This window comes from Paroedura picta, chromosome 12, assembly GCF_049243985.1.
Source record: "Paroedura picta isolate Pp20150507F chromosome 12, Ppicta_v3.0, whole genome shotgun sequence".
Classification (NCBI taxonomy): domain Eukaryota; kingdom Metazoa; phylum Chordata; class Lepidosauria; order Squamata; family Gekkonidae; genus Paroedura; species Paroedura picta.
Window position 1 is genome coordinate 34194333 of NC_135380.1, and position 14795 is coordinate 34209127.

The following is a 14795-nucleotide window of genomic DNA, read 5'->3' on the forward strand; positions in this document are numbered from 1 at the left end:
GTTAAAAACAATTGCTGCCCAATTAACTTTCAAACTTTATTTTTAATGGAAATAAGCTACATATGCTGCGGGTAGCCTCTTAGCCTTCACAAGTGGGGGAATGCTTCTGCTGAGAGGGTTCTGTCTGTAACACCTGCCTGCTTGAAGCCTTTGAATGGTGCTTGCATTGTTTAAAGTGCTTCACACTCATTCTCTTCTTCTGACTCTCACAACACCCATGTAAGGGAGGCCATTTTTATTATCCCCCACATTGCAGATGAAAGGGCTAAGGCTGAAGTCGAGTGGCTGGTGGTATATTTTGAACTGGACACTTTCTGCGGCCCAACCTGTCCTCTGAGCTCTAGCATCTCTTCAGCTCAGCCAGAGACAAAATAAACTTTTTGCTCTGGAAAGATTATTTGATTTGCGGCTTAGCATCACTTGGCAAAAATCACCAAAGCCATAGGATGAGGGACCAAGTCCTGCCCAGTAGATTCATCATATCTTCCCCATTCCAGTCAGTAGTAATTATGCCAGTTAAACCAATATAGAAAGAAGAAGAGCTGTTTTTTGTACCCTGCTTTTTACTACGTGAAGGAGCCTCAAAGTGGCTTAAAACGGCCCAGAGCCATATGGAAGGGCAGTATAAAAATCGAAATAGATACATAAATAAAATCTCCTACCCCTCCTCTCACCACAACAGACACCCAGTGAAGTAAGTGAGGCTGAGAGAGCTCTGAGAGAACTGGGACTGGCCCAATGTCACCTAGCTGGCTGTATGTGGAAGAGTGGGGACTCAAACCCAGTTCTCCAGATAAGAAGCTGCTGTTCTTAACTTCCGCATCACACTGGCTCTCTAAACCGATGGGGTCTCAGAACTCTAGGTATTTCTTGGTGAAGAAATCTTGATTTTGTATGTTTCCTTCTATATGTTAAATTTAAACTGAGTGATACTGAACTTCCCATTGTCTGTGTCTGTCTTCTCCAGAAGGTTCTGATCGCGGCCTTGGGGTGTGTGGATGGCTGATAGTCATCATCTCCTTCCTTTTGACTTTGGTGACTCTCCCCATCTCCATCTGGATGTGCATAAAGGTAAAAAAAAATGTTTCTTGGTAAACATTGATGTGGAATTTCCCTTAAGTGGATTAACATCTGAATAGCATTTTGATCCTGGAGGGAGGGTGTGCGAGTGACTGAGCTTTTTTAAAAAAAACCTTGGACTTGCCTGATCTAATTCCACACACATGGCACTGCCCTCACAACCAAACGTTTGGCCTACCAAGATCGGTACTGACAATTCGGACGGGCAGTGGCTCTCCACGGTCTTTAGATGAAGTTTTTCACATCGTCTTCCACTTGATCCAGGTGGGAATTAAACCTGAGACCTCTGTGCAAAGCAGGTGCTCTGCCCTTGCACCATGGCACCCTTCCTGCAAACTTGTGCAGCCTCAGTTTGCCTCAGTGCCATGCAGGGAAGAGAGAAGTGGTTTAACCCTTTAACTTCCACTTGACTCCAATTTCATGCCCAAGTGATCCCTCTACCAAATATCTCCAGAATCCATCCTGGCCTGGAGGAAATTCACCTACCATCCCACAGTGGCGAATAGCAATTCCTTGGGTATTCAAAGAAGGGCCATAAAAGACAAACACTGGTACATCCTTTCCTTTCCACCCACTCACAAGTTGCCTAAGTTCATAAAATCAGCATTTTTGTCAGGTGGCTATCTAGCCTCTGCTTAAAAACTTCCAAAGAAGGAGAACCCTCCACCTCCCGAGGAAGCCTGTTCCACTGAGAAACCGCTCTACCTGTCACGAACTTCTTCCAGATGTTTAGCCGAAAATTCTTTTGAATTAATTTCAACTCATTATTTCTGGTATGCCCCTCTGGGGCAACAGAAAACAACTATATTGGTATTCAATATATAAATAACCTGCTTTCTCCTGTTCTGCTGTTAGCATTTTAAAGAAGAAACAACATATTTTCCTTTGAAAGGCTAGCAACAAAGTGAGCTGGTTTTAAACAGAAGGCTAACCCCCCCCCCTTCTCCCTTCCCTTTATGTACCCAAACGCTAATTGAGGTTGCACAAAACCTGCAGTTTGTTGTGTCCAATCTGTTTGAGTCCTGAGTCATTCAGCTTTTGCAAAAGAGTGACGGATAAGGGGAATGTGATCCGCATCAAAGGGGGAATCTGATGACACCCAGTTTTATTGCTAGGTACCAGATGCACAAGAAGGGAGCCCCAGTGGAGTCACAGGCTTTCAGTAGCTGCCTCAAACATGCCACCCCCTCTCTCTTGCACGCACACATACCCGCATGTACCCACACACTTGCTGCCTTTCCTAAAGCACGATTCCTTCATGCTTCTCCAATCTTAGTTAATGCCTGTGTATCTGGAGTGTGAAAAGATGAAGTTCACTGATGCAAGGAGTGGAAATCTATAAGGTGATGCTCCAACCAATATGTGTTAGTTGTCTGAAAGGGAGCCCACACTCTCAGTAAGGCCTGGCTCTCATTCAAAAGTGCATTCTCATGTGTTGAGCCTATTAGTTGCAGCATCACCTTGGGTGGTAGATTTTTTTACCACCCAGCAAGCCCCAAATATTATTTTATTGTATAAGTGCAGTTTAAATCTTTTGACCCTGCATCTGGTCTTCCGTCCATGTGGTATTGTTGAATGTATACAGTGCTTAGTGGAGCGGCTGGAGCCCGGAGGGGGGCGGGAACCCTCGCAGCTCCCTCTACCACACACCCGCACCGTGGACCCTTCCCCCCTCCTTCCCCCCCTACCCCATCCCCTTTCATGGCACCCTCCTTCCTTCCTTCCTTCCTTCCTTCCTTCCTTCCTTCCTTCCTTCCTTCCTTCCTTCCTTCCTTCCTACTCCACTTCCAATCTCCTTCCTTCCTTCCTTCCTTCCTTCCTTCCTTCCTTCCTTCCTTCCTTCCTTCCTTCCTTCCTTCCTGCCTTCCTGCCTTCCTGCCTTCCTCCATTACTCTCTCCTTTCTTCCTCTCTCTCTCTGCCTCTTGCTCTCCCTCTGGATTGCTCTCTTTCTCTCTTTCTGCCTTTCTTTCTAACTTCCCTTCTTCCTTCCTTCTATCTAACCACCCATCGCTTAATCTCCTTTCTCCCTCCCTCTTCTGCCTTTCTTCCTTCCATTCTTTCTCCCATCGCTTACTCTCCTTCTCTCTCTCTTTCACTTTCTCTCCCTCCCTCTCCCTCTCTCTCCCTTCCTCTACGCCTGCCTGCCTGCCTTCCTTCCTTCCTTCCCTCCCTCCCTCCCTCCCTCCCTCCCTCCCTGGGGGGGCCCTCCCGCACCCATCCACTGCCCGCTAGCCCCCACTGTATTATTTTTACAGCAGGCTTAATTTCTAGTAAATATATATTTGTATTTTAAACCTTTTGGGCAGCTCAACCTTTAGGTTCCTAACTTGTCGACTTAAGCTGGGTTTTTGTTTCCCTTTTTGCTTTTGAGCTGCCCAAACATTGCCAACCCAGGGCCGTTCTGGCTGTGTCTTAATCCTGAAGGAGCAAAATGGCTTTTCATTGCAGTCTGCAGGTGGTTGATTCCTGACTGCAGTGTTCCTTCACATAATACACACCTTGCAGGTGGAAGACTTCTTTCTTCCCACCTGTCTGTCTGCCCTGCCTTTCTCCGCAGCAGAGTCCCCAAGATTGTTCTTCCCCCCTACACTTACAGAGAAGTTGCTGTCTTCGTCAGTGTGCTTTTAGGAGTCTGTTTATATTTTGCTCCTAATGGCTGGTCCTGTATTTTACATTGATTTTTAAATTATTCGTACACTACTTTGGGAGTGTGAACGGAGGAGAGGAGAATGGCGTGATAAGCTGCTCCAGGTCCCCATTAGGGAGAACAGCATAGATAAAAAGCAGTACAATACAAAATACTATGTGTAAGCATCAGTTTTTTTAGATCAGGGGTAGTCAAACTGCGGCCCTCCAGATGTCCATGGACTACAATTCCCATGAGCCCCTGCCAGCATTCGCTGGCAGGGGCTCATGGGAATTGTAGTCCATGGACATCTGGAGGGCCGCAGTTTGATTACCCCTGTTTTAGATAGTGGTCCAGTTTCTCCCAGCCTTATGCACACAGCATCATAGATCCAAATTAAGGGAAACGGAGTGAATTGATGCGGATTCAAGTCAACCAAAAAGCATTTGCCTTACATTTTAATGGCCATTCTTAAATCTTGTGAGCTGCTTTGTAAACTGGCTGGCGGGGAAGCTCGATACAGTTATACCCTTCTGCTGAAAATCGGTGGTTCTGTACCTGCCGCAGTAGCACCTCCTCGCTTAGCTTCCGCCTCCAATGTCCATACTGCCTAATAGCCTAATAGCCATGGTATCGTTCCTGACTTAAAAGAGATGGGATCACGTATGCTGATGTAATCCTGTTGGTTTTAGAACCCTGCTTCATCCACATTGCTTGGGAGGCTGTGTGGGATCTGACCTTTTCCCTTCTTGTTTGACATTGGGAATATTTTACACCACCAGCAGAATACGATGGGAAAGGTTTTCCTGGTTTGTAATGATGGTAAATTGCATGTTTGAATAATTCCCTTCTATGGGTATGGGGGGGGGATCCCCATTGATAGAAAATGACCACTTTTGGAGAATAATTGCTCCTAACTGTTTTGATCTGCTGCTGTCTTTAGCAAAGAAAAGCTAATTTCATGGGGAGAAAAACTTTCACTATCATCCTGTCACTTGAAGCAGTATAGTCTACAAGAAACCTTTCCCCTCTTGATTCTTATGATTGTACAGACTGGCTCCAAGAGTGTGCCAGTAGTAGATTTCCATTTTTCAGTGCCCTGCATTTTCCATCCTGAATGGAAAATTTGGTCGCCTAGAAACCTTATTGAATTACCTGTCATCTTTCTCTGAGCTGTCACAGCACTAGCTTCTTAACAGAGGCTCCCCCCGCCCCCTCAATACATGGGCTGCATGCAGATGTAACACCAAATCTTGTTTACTGGAGAGCCAGCTTGGTGTAGTGGTTAAAAATCTTGGCTTCTAATCTGGCCGATGAGATTTGATTACCCACTTCTCCACATGCAGCCAGCTGGGTGACCTAGGGCAGGGGTAGTCAACCTGTGGTCCTCCAGATGCCCATGGACTACAATTCCCATGAGCCCCTGCCAGCATTTTCTAGCAGGGGCTCATGGGAATTGTAGCACATGAACATCTGGAGGACCACAGGTTGACTACCCCTGACCCAGGGGTTGTCACAGTCCTGTTAGAGTGGTTCTTACAGAGCTGTTCTATCAGAGCTCTCTCAGCCCCAACTACCTCACAGGGCGCCTGTTGTGGGGAGAGGAAGGGAAGGCGATTGTAAGTGGTTTTGAGATTCCATCTGATAGTGAAAAGTAGGGTATAAAAATCAACTCTTCTTTTGCCAGGGGATTGGAAATCCATGTGCTGGTTCGTGACTTCTTGTGCGTGACACACCGTCAGAGATGGTGACTTTGGGTTTTCAAAAAGCTGTAACAGTTATGATGTCCTGGGGGCTTCAGAATCAGGATTTACATACCATGTTTTGTTGATCTATCCAAATAGAACCCTGAGGTTTAGGTTGTCTGTTTCCTTAAAATGTCTCTCTCATGTTGATTACAGGGTTTCTGGTTTACATTTAGTTTTTTGCTTCTAGTGCTAATAATTGTACCGTGCAATGAATATAATAAATAACTTTCCAAAACGGATGTATACCACAATCGGCCTACACTACAATAAAAGTAATCCTGAATCTTATTCTACCAGTAAACCAAAAATTATTTCCAAATCAACAACGGATGACAGAAAACCAAACGCTGTCTTGGAACCCTTCCTGGAACATTATAAACTGCAATCATTTTGCATATAAAATGTCTGTACTGTTTATTCTTCCCTGGTGTTCTGTTACTGCAGCATTCTAATTAGGCTTTTCTCTAAAATGCAGAGCAGCAGAGACAGACAGTTTCTTTTCTGCTCTATCCTGCCTCCGCTACCTGTGAATGTTTTACAGGAACTTAGCCCAAAGAGGCTGCCAGGTTATTGTATTCTTTCACCTGTGAGATTAATCCCTCCCCCTTTATTGTTCTATTTGCAGATAGTGAAGGAGTACGAACGTGCCATCATCTTCCGCCTGGGGCGTATCTTAAAAGGAGGCGCAAAAGGTCCAGGTGAGTATTCTATTAGGATCAGCCACATTAGAGAACTCTTGCGTTTGCCAACAATACAATAGCACTTGGCTGGGTACAAAATGATTTGCCTTTCCAAGAGATTCCCACAGGACTTTGAACAGATGCTGCCCAGGTTCCTAAGAAGCATGCAGTTAGCTTTGATGTGCACCCAAAGTTTGAAGCTTGTATCATTGAATGGAGCAGGATCATCAACTTGACCCTTCTCCTGTTCTTCTGCACTTCACGATCACCTGTGTATTTTCCCAACGTAACCAGGAAGGACGTTTTAGAATCCCTGGGGGGGGGGGAGTTAGCAGCAGATGGGCTGGTGGAAGAATTAAAGCACCCCTTTTTATTTTTGCGCTGCAAATTTCCACACAAACACTGCTTGCCCTTTGCACAGCATCCACAAGTGTGGTAGCTTGGGATCTTGGCAGAGTCTGCACATATAGAATAATGCACTTTCAAGGTGCTTTGGCAGCTGGATTTTCCTATGCGGAACAGGAAAATCTACTTCTAAAGTGCACTGAAATTGCATTATGTATTGTGTGCAGACTCTACCCTTGTGTCTGCTGTCAAGTCTTCATATTTTGTATCAAAGGGCAGGCAGATTTCAAAAGAAAGGTGGATTCCAAAAGCATAATGCAGCCAAGGAGGGAGGCCTACCGTTAAAGGGGTGGAGGTGTCAAGACCTGCAGAGCACCATTGGCTAAGGCAGCTCTTTTGAAATCTTATCTGCTGTTTATGCTTGTTTGAACTTGCCTCATAGTGGTTAGAAATTTAAGAAAGAAACATAAAGAAGATTGCTCAGGAACCAGCTGTAAATAAGAAAGCAAGACTCTGAAGTTTGGTTTCAAATCCCTTATATTCCCTTGTGCCCCTTCCTCCTTCCCAAATGGCATTTTATTGGCATGATCTACATATTGTTTTCTAATGGAAAAGTGCTTTGTTTGCAGTCAACAATGTGGTTTTATTTAATTATAGCTATTTAATTACATTCTACCTTTGAGCTCAAGGCTGGCTTGCAGCAGTTAAATTGTATGTGCATGTTTTAAAGTACTGGTTTTACACAAAGATAAAGAGGGGTCTCGACTGTCTTTGTTGGAGACCAAAAGATGAAGTTACAGATGTTAGAATATGCAAGATTCAACAACGTAAGAAAGAATAACCTTAAGGGGGTATCGGAGGAGATGTGTATTTAGCATAGATTAGGAACTTCCTTAGAGCCTCTTGTGGCGCAGAGTGGTAAGGCAGCGGCATGCAGTCTGAAAGCTCTGCCCATGAGGCTGGGAGTTCAATCCCAGCAGCAGGCTCAAGGTTGACTCAGCCTTCCATCCTTCCGAGGTCGGTAAAATGAGTACCCAGCTTGCTGGGGCGTAAACGGTAATGACTGGGGAAGGCACTGGCAAACCACCCCGTATTGAGTCTGCCATGAAAACGCTAGAGGGCGTCACCCCAAGGGTCAGACATGACCCGGTGCTTGCACAGGGGATACCTTTACCTTTACCTTTACCTTTTTAGGAACTTCCTGATAGTTTTAAAATAGTCTCCTCCTGTGTTCTGATTGGCTCACTTTCTAGATATAGTTGTTTTTCTTCTTAATAAAAACTATTTTATTCTTTAAGGAGCTTGATGCTCTGCTTTTTCTGCATGCTTAAATTCTGCCAACAGTTAGCTAGTTGGTGCTCTCTCTCTCTCTCTCTCTCTCATTCTTTAATGCTTTGCTTCTTGTTTGCATATTTAAACTCTGCCAACAACAAGAACTATAGGACAGTAATTAGCAACATTTATACCTAGGAAACAAGCCTAACCACAGCTGTCATGCCGGAAACATCTAGGCCAAAACAGAGAATCAGAAAGTACAGTATTTGCTGGCGTATAAGACTACTTTCCCCCCCTGAAAAACATGCCTCCAAGTGGGGGGAGGGTCGTCCTATACGCCGGGTGCACTTCAGTTGGGATAGACATAGCTGCCCATAGTGGCCCATAGTACTGTAATGTAATGTAACAAATTCTATATTTTGAGTGGAAATGTTGGGGGGTCGTCTTATATGCCCAGTCGTCTTATGCGCCGGCAAATACGGTATTTGTAAAACTTCAGCAACACCGTGTTCTCTGGTCATCTGAATGTTCTTCTCACTTTTGTTTTTACAAATTCAGCAGATCTAGTGGTTTGTGGCTTCGCCTTGGCCAGGGCTACACCTTGGGAGAGCAGAATCCTGGCGCTTATCTAGATTTTTCCCCCCTTTCCCATCCGTTAGGTTGTTTTGCAGACTCAGATGTTCCTTTCACTTTTGCTTGGAAGTCATCTTCTCACTGGAAATAAGTGTGATGTTATACATCTCCATATATTCCAGCCTTTCTGATGTGAAATATTTGAACAAAAATGTGTTTTTCCTTCAAAGGGTCCTGGTCTGAATGCAGTGTGACGTAGTGGTTAAGAGTGGCAGACTGTAATCTGGGGAGTTGGGCTTGATTCCTCACTCTTTCTCCACATGCAGCCAGCTGAGTGAGCTTAGAGCTGTTCTTGCAGAGAAGTTCTCTTAGAGCTCTCTCAGCTGCGCCTAACCCATACAGTGTTTGTTGTGAAGAGAGGACGGGAAGGTGATTATAAGCCACTTTGGAGACTCCTTCAAGTAGTGAAAAGCGGGGTATAAAAACCCAGCTCTTCTTCTCTGTAGTGAAACACCCACTTGCCATTGTTTTTATCGTCTCTTCCTTAAATGTGTTCATAGAGGCTTTTGCTGAAACTGCAGAGAATTCTTTGGGATGGGTTCAGATAGAAGAGTAATCTCTGCTTCTTCTTGGGGCAGTTTCTTCTTCCGGACTGCATTTAATAGTCTGCCTTTCAGCCTCTCATTGATCGATTATGCATGGCAGCAGACACACCCGGCCGCTACCAATTCCTAGCGGTGGGGCAGCATGCCGTGTATGCATGGGAGAAGAAATCCCCTGGCGCACACAATCCACCCTGGAGTTGTGTGTGTGCATGCACAACTCCAGGGCAGGAAAGGTCTGCTGCACCTCACGACAGTGGCAGGGGAGGGGGGGACAAGGGGATCCCACTGCAGGGTAGTGGGATAGTGGCATGCTGCTATCCCACCATCGTGGGGGTGTAGAAATGCCCCATTCAGCACTGCAAAGCCAAATGAAACATTTTGTGTCCCTGCCCTGGCTGGCCTCTGCAGGCCATCCAGGGCCCTGATTTGGGCCAGGGCGGCGGTGATGTCGTGTGTATACGGGGATTAGTCCTGCTACCCTGCCGCTGCCAGTCCGGCCTGTCTGCCCCGTGCATAATCGGTCATTCTGCATCTCTCAAGTCTGAGTTCTTAATTCTAAAAAACAAAGTGATCTCTCAGAATCTTTTTCCAGTTCCCCCCTTTCCCCCCCTGAAAAAAAGAAAACTTACAGAAGGCTGGCTGCTTTTCCAATGCCGGAAGGAATTCCATGAAGAAAATGTTCTTAGGCACAAAACGGCTTTTCAGCATTCAAATGGTCTCTTTATCGTCCATGAACCCTGGTTCCTGGGGCACCCTTTGCCAGCTTTTCAGCAAAAGGGCCAACCTGCAATAGGGTTACCAGGCCTGTGTTGGGAAACACCTGGAGATTTCGGGGGTGGTGCTTGAGGAGAGCAGGGTTTGGGACAGGGAGGGGACCTCTTTGGACTTGATTGCAATGTAGTCACCCTCCAAAACAGCCATTTTCTCCAGGGGAACTGATCTGGAAGAACTCCAGCCCCCACTGGAGGTTGGTAACCCTTCTACTTAATACACAGATAGACCCCCCCCCTCCCATTAGGGATGTCAGTTCCCAGGTGGGGCTTGGGGATCTCCTGGAATTATGGTTCATCTCCAGGTGACAGAGACCAGTTCCCCTGGAGAAAATGGCGGCCTTGGAGGGGGGACTCCACGGCCTTATATGCCACTGAGGTCCCTCCCCAACCCAAATCCCATCCACTCCTGGCTCCATCCCCAAAGTCTCCAGATATTTCCTAACCCAGAGCTGGCAACCCTACCCCCTCCCCCAAGAGAAAATCACAATCACTTGTCCTAGCCTCCACATAGCACAGCTGTAAAAAGACACAGCTGTGTTGGTTGGTGGAAAAGTTGGCAGCTGACGCATAAACACATTTGTACCTTTGTGCGTATTTCCTGTTTCTCTGCTTTGACCTAGAAGTTTTTACCTTGAGGACTGTAGTTAACTGTGGATTCCAAGCCCGGTTGTCATGAGTCGCTCTTGCTATGTAGTTCTTGTTACGTGATCTTCTGGACTTCAAGGAAGTTAGCTGGGAATTCATCTTATCCTTTTGTGAAGCCAGTACTTAACAGAATTATTTAACAAGGAGGGTGGGAGTTTTATGAAAGAGGAGGCAGGGGGTGTTATGAAAGAGGCAATTTCTATGGAACAAGAGACAGCTACGTGAAAGAAGGAAGGTTTCCAGTTTAGTGGCAAAGAGGAAGCCTGTGTTCAAAGATTGGAACAGTATTTTAAAGTGAGGGGCACAAAAGAAGAGGCGAAAGAACACATGTTGGGCAGGACTCTTTGGCAGTAACACCTAGCCCTGCACTGTACACAGAAGGTTCCTGACATCTCAGTGTTAATGGATCTTCAGTGCTAAACCATCCTTGGCTATCATGCTGGAATATTTGCACCTGGGCAATATTCCCTCAACTGAGCAGAGAGCTGTAGGCTTTCGCTACTGCGGAAGCCGTGTGCTCCTTTGGGAGAGTTTTGGTAAGCAAACAGCAAACAAATAGCAAACAAGCTGAGGATCTTTCTTCAGTCGAATACTTTATTGGAGGAAATCTGCAGAAGGAAGATAGGGTCCTCCTCATCTGTTCTAAGTAGCTAGGATGCAGGATGCATCCTGCTCTCCTGGTGCCAGAGATGGAGAGCTGGCTGTGAGTGTGAAAGAAGGGCAATAAAAGGAGAAAGGAAGTAGACCTCCCTGAAAGTATCAGTCCACTTCAAAGCAGATAGCAATTAAGGAGTAGAGACAAACAGGATGCTCAGGGGACCTGTCCTCACCATCCCAACAACTTTCTTATAACCCCCTCTGAAGACTGAGGCAAAGAGACATCTCATTTTGCTCCTCTTCCAACAAGGGAAAGACAGAGAAAGGCCTCAGGCAGCATCTCTGGAGATCTGTTGATGGTTGGAGCAACAATATGGAGCTTGATGGACCAGTGTTCTTATTCTGTGCAGGGCAGCTTTACATACCCACATGTTCAGTTATTATGGATAGAATCGTGGAAGGGGACATGCAGGCCATCTCATCCAACCCCCTGCTCAAGGCAGGATCAGCCTGAAGCATCCAGGATAAGTAGCTGTCCAGCCGCTACCTGAAGATTATCAGTGAGGGGGAGCTTACTACCTCCTTAGGCAGCTGGTGTCATATCCTCCCCTGGTGTTTTATGGCTGTATTTCTTTTTCTTTCCTACAGGCCTGTTTTTTATCTTGCCTTGTACAGACAACATTATCAAAGTGGACATGCGGACAATATCCTTCGACATACCACCACAAGAAGTATGTATTCCCTTCCCTTCTTTGGGTACAGAGTGTGACTTGGTGGTAGAGCAGCTTCTTGGCATGCAGAAGGTCCCGGGTTCAGCCCCCGGCATCCCCAGTTAAAAGGGCCACGCACTTCCAGTGTTTCCTCCATCTTGTTTGAGAACTCCCTTGGCAGTTGTTTCCAAGTTAAAATCAAAATTAAAATGCTGGGAGATCCAATGGAAAATCTTCCATAGCATCTCTGCCTCGGTACTTTCCTTGATGGTACACAGAGGCCTTCTCAGAGCCTGGACTGGGTAGAGCCAGCATGGTGTAGTGGTGAGGAGTGGAGGATTCTAATTTGGAGAAGGATGTGTAATCCCCCACACCTCCTCTGCATGCAGTCAGCTGAGTTACAGATCTCTTGGCAGAGTCACAGGTCTCTCCTAGCTCTCCAAGCTCACCTCCCTCGCGCGGTGCCTGTTGTGGGGACAGGAATGGAAGGCAATCGTAAGCCGCTTTGAGATCTCTTAAAGTTGAGAAATGCAGGTTATAAAAAACATACTCTTCCCCGTCTGTCAGAACTGGAACAAGTTTAGTTTAGCAGACTGTGTTGTTTCAAATGGGAAGCCGTGTTGGTCTGAAGCAGCACCAGAAGCACCTTTAAGAGCAACAAAGATTTATTCAGGGCATGAGCTTTTGAGTGCAAGCACTCTTCGTCAGACTATGAACTCCTTACATGACAGGGAATATATAGTGAAGACTGTGTCACACAACCAAATACAGCCAGTGATAATTCTTTGTCAAAACAGCCAAACAATCCCCTGGAATTCAGTTGTCGCTTACAAAAACACAAGGAGAAACAAAACTGCCTGTGTCAGTGATCAAAGGCTGTGCTGTTGAGGGAGTTGGAAATGGTTGCCCATTGTCCCCAGAGCATAGAACATCTACTGCAGTTTCCATACACTGCGACTGCCACCCCTTGTTTGGAGCCATCTTTGACTCCAGTTGTTTTTGTGGTTCCAGCAGAGAGATGATTCAGAAATGTATGGTTCCCAGGTAACTGGAAAGATACTGTAATCAACAAAGTGTGTTTATGTTTTGTTTCCTGAATCACCTTGAAATCAAGAAAAAACTCTCACTTTGCACGCAGATGGTCCCAGTTCACTCTTTGGCCTATCCAGTTGAAAAGGTCAAGGGAAGGTGGTGGGCAAGAGAGAAAGCAGGTCTGGGTCTGCATTGGCAAGGCAATTCTGTAAAAGTCTTTCTGTTGCTCCTGGCAATCAAAGCCTGATGAGAATTCCTTGTTGGACATCCCAAGCCTTCCTTCCGGAATGACAGTTCACACAGTTCCTGATGGAGGGAAGGCTTATTAAACTAGATCAAGTCTGTAGCATGAGCATGACCCTAGGATTAATCCTGAGTGTGTGATTCCAGGCCTTGCGTTCTATGAACAAAGAATACACTAGAGCAGGGGTCCCCAACCTCCACTCCAGAGACCGGTACCGGTCCGTGGATCAGTTGGTACTGGGTCGCAGCTCCTCCTCGTCCTCCTCCCCGGCTGCTGCCTCGGGGGCTGCCCTGCCACTCTGCCACCAGCTCACCTTTGGTGCTCTCCAGCGGCCGCCATGGCTGGGGCTCCCCCTCTGTGTGGCACCTCACAGCTGCTGCTGGCAGCGCCCCCCAGTGGGCGGCGGGAAGTCAGGGACGCTGGTGGGAAAGCAAGTGGAGCAGGGGCTCAGGCGGCGGCGACGTCCTTCGGCAAGACTACCCCCCCCCCCAGTAAAATTGTCAAGCGTTGACCGGTCCCTGGTGATAAAAAGGTTGGGCACCTCTGCACTATGGAAAGGCACCTGTTTGGTTTAGCTATGTCATTTGCAATCACTCCTCTTCTGTCAAAGCAGCCAATTTGCAGTAGCTGCCAGACTGATGGGTCCTGCTTTCGATCCGCTCGGCAGGCTGCCAGTCTCGGCAATCGGCTGCAGTAGGCAGTAGCTGTCGCAGAACTGGCAAAAGATTAATTGGCTGGAAAACCTATTAATTGTAAGGCATAATGTGTTTCTCATTGCAGATGCGCTGTGAGGGAGTCACCCTCCCTCCCTTCTTTCCTCTCGGCTCCCTGGTTTTGTCCCTCCCTGCATTAGGTTAAAGCAGGGGTAGTCAAACTGCGGCCCTCCAGATGTCCATGGACTACAATTCCAAGGAGCCCCTGCCAGCATTCGCTGGCAGGGGCTCCTGGGAATTGTAGTCCATGGACATCTGGAGGGCCGCAGTTTGACTACCCCTGGGTTAAAGTATGCTAGTCAGTTTGTGGGTTTTTCGCAAGGGGCGGGGAAGGCTAGCGGATTTTCATTTGGAAAGTGGGAGTGTTTTAGGTTGGGGGTCCTGCTGTCCTCACCATGTTTTCTCCTGTTGCGACACTATTGCCAAGTGCCAGATCTTAGCATTGGAGGAGCGGGGAGAGGAGTCTGTATAAGGCTGCCATCTTCCAAAGTAGCTCATACTACAGTCAGTCCACTTGAGTCCACTCCTGTATGGGCATTAGTAAAATAAGTGTTCCCGAAAAAGACAAAGCAAAGTGTCCATGGAGAACTCCTGCCCATTTCAGTGTGCAGTTGCTCAGACAAGATTTTCTGGGTCTTTGTGGGCCGTCTGTGCCTCCCCCAGGGCCATCCAAGGCCTGCCCCCAGTTTGCACATTCCTGGTTTGTTTAGTTAAAACGTGTATGAGCCACCTTTCTCCCTTGCAGAACTCAAGGTGGCTTGCAGTATACATGAAGCATTCTTTTAAAAACCCACAATAAAATAACTTGATATGAAGTCACAATTTAAGACTTCCAGGAGGAAATGGAAAGGCAATCACTTGTGCCCTCTGATCTTTCTCCCTCCTCCGGTAAAGTTTATCCTAACAAGTTCGCAGTGAAGTTAGATCAGGGGTCCTCAACGCGATGCCCGCAGGTGCCATAGCACCCGTTGACACCTTTTCTGCCATTTGCCAAGTGCTTTCAGGAAATGGGTGGAGCCAGTTGGGACTTTTGCCCTAAGCTCTTCCAGAAGCTCATTCCACCTGGTTGGGGCCAGGACCTAAAAGGCCCTGGCCCGGGTCGAGGCCAAGCGAATTTTCCGAGGGCCTGGGGCTACCAGTAAGTTCAT

At 46.9% G+C, this 14795-nt stretch overlaps 1 protein-coding gene across 1 annotated transcript in view; it reads left to right on the forward strand.

Moving 5' to 3' along the window:
• Window positions 1-14795, forward strand: part of STOM (stomatin) — a 41635-nt gene that overhangs the window by 12201 nt on the left and 14639 nt on the right. Inside the window, exons 2-4 of the mRNA XM_077305324.1 lie at window positions 968-1071; window positions 6081-6153; window positions 11597-11679. Of these exons, the coding sequence (XP_077161439.1) occupies window positions 968-1071; window positions 6081-6153; window positions 11597-11679 (260 nt within the window). The remainder of the gene's footprint in view (window positions 1-967; window positions 1072-6080; window positions 6154-11596; window positions 11680-14795) is intronic.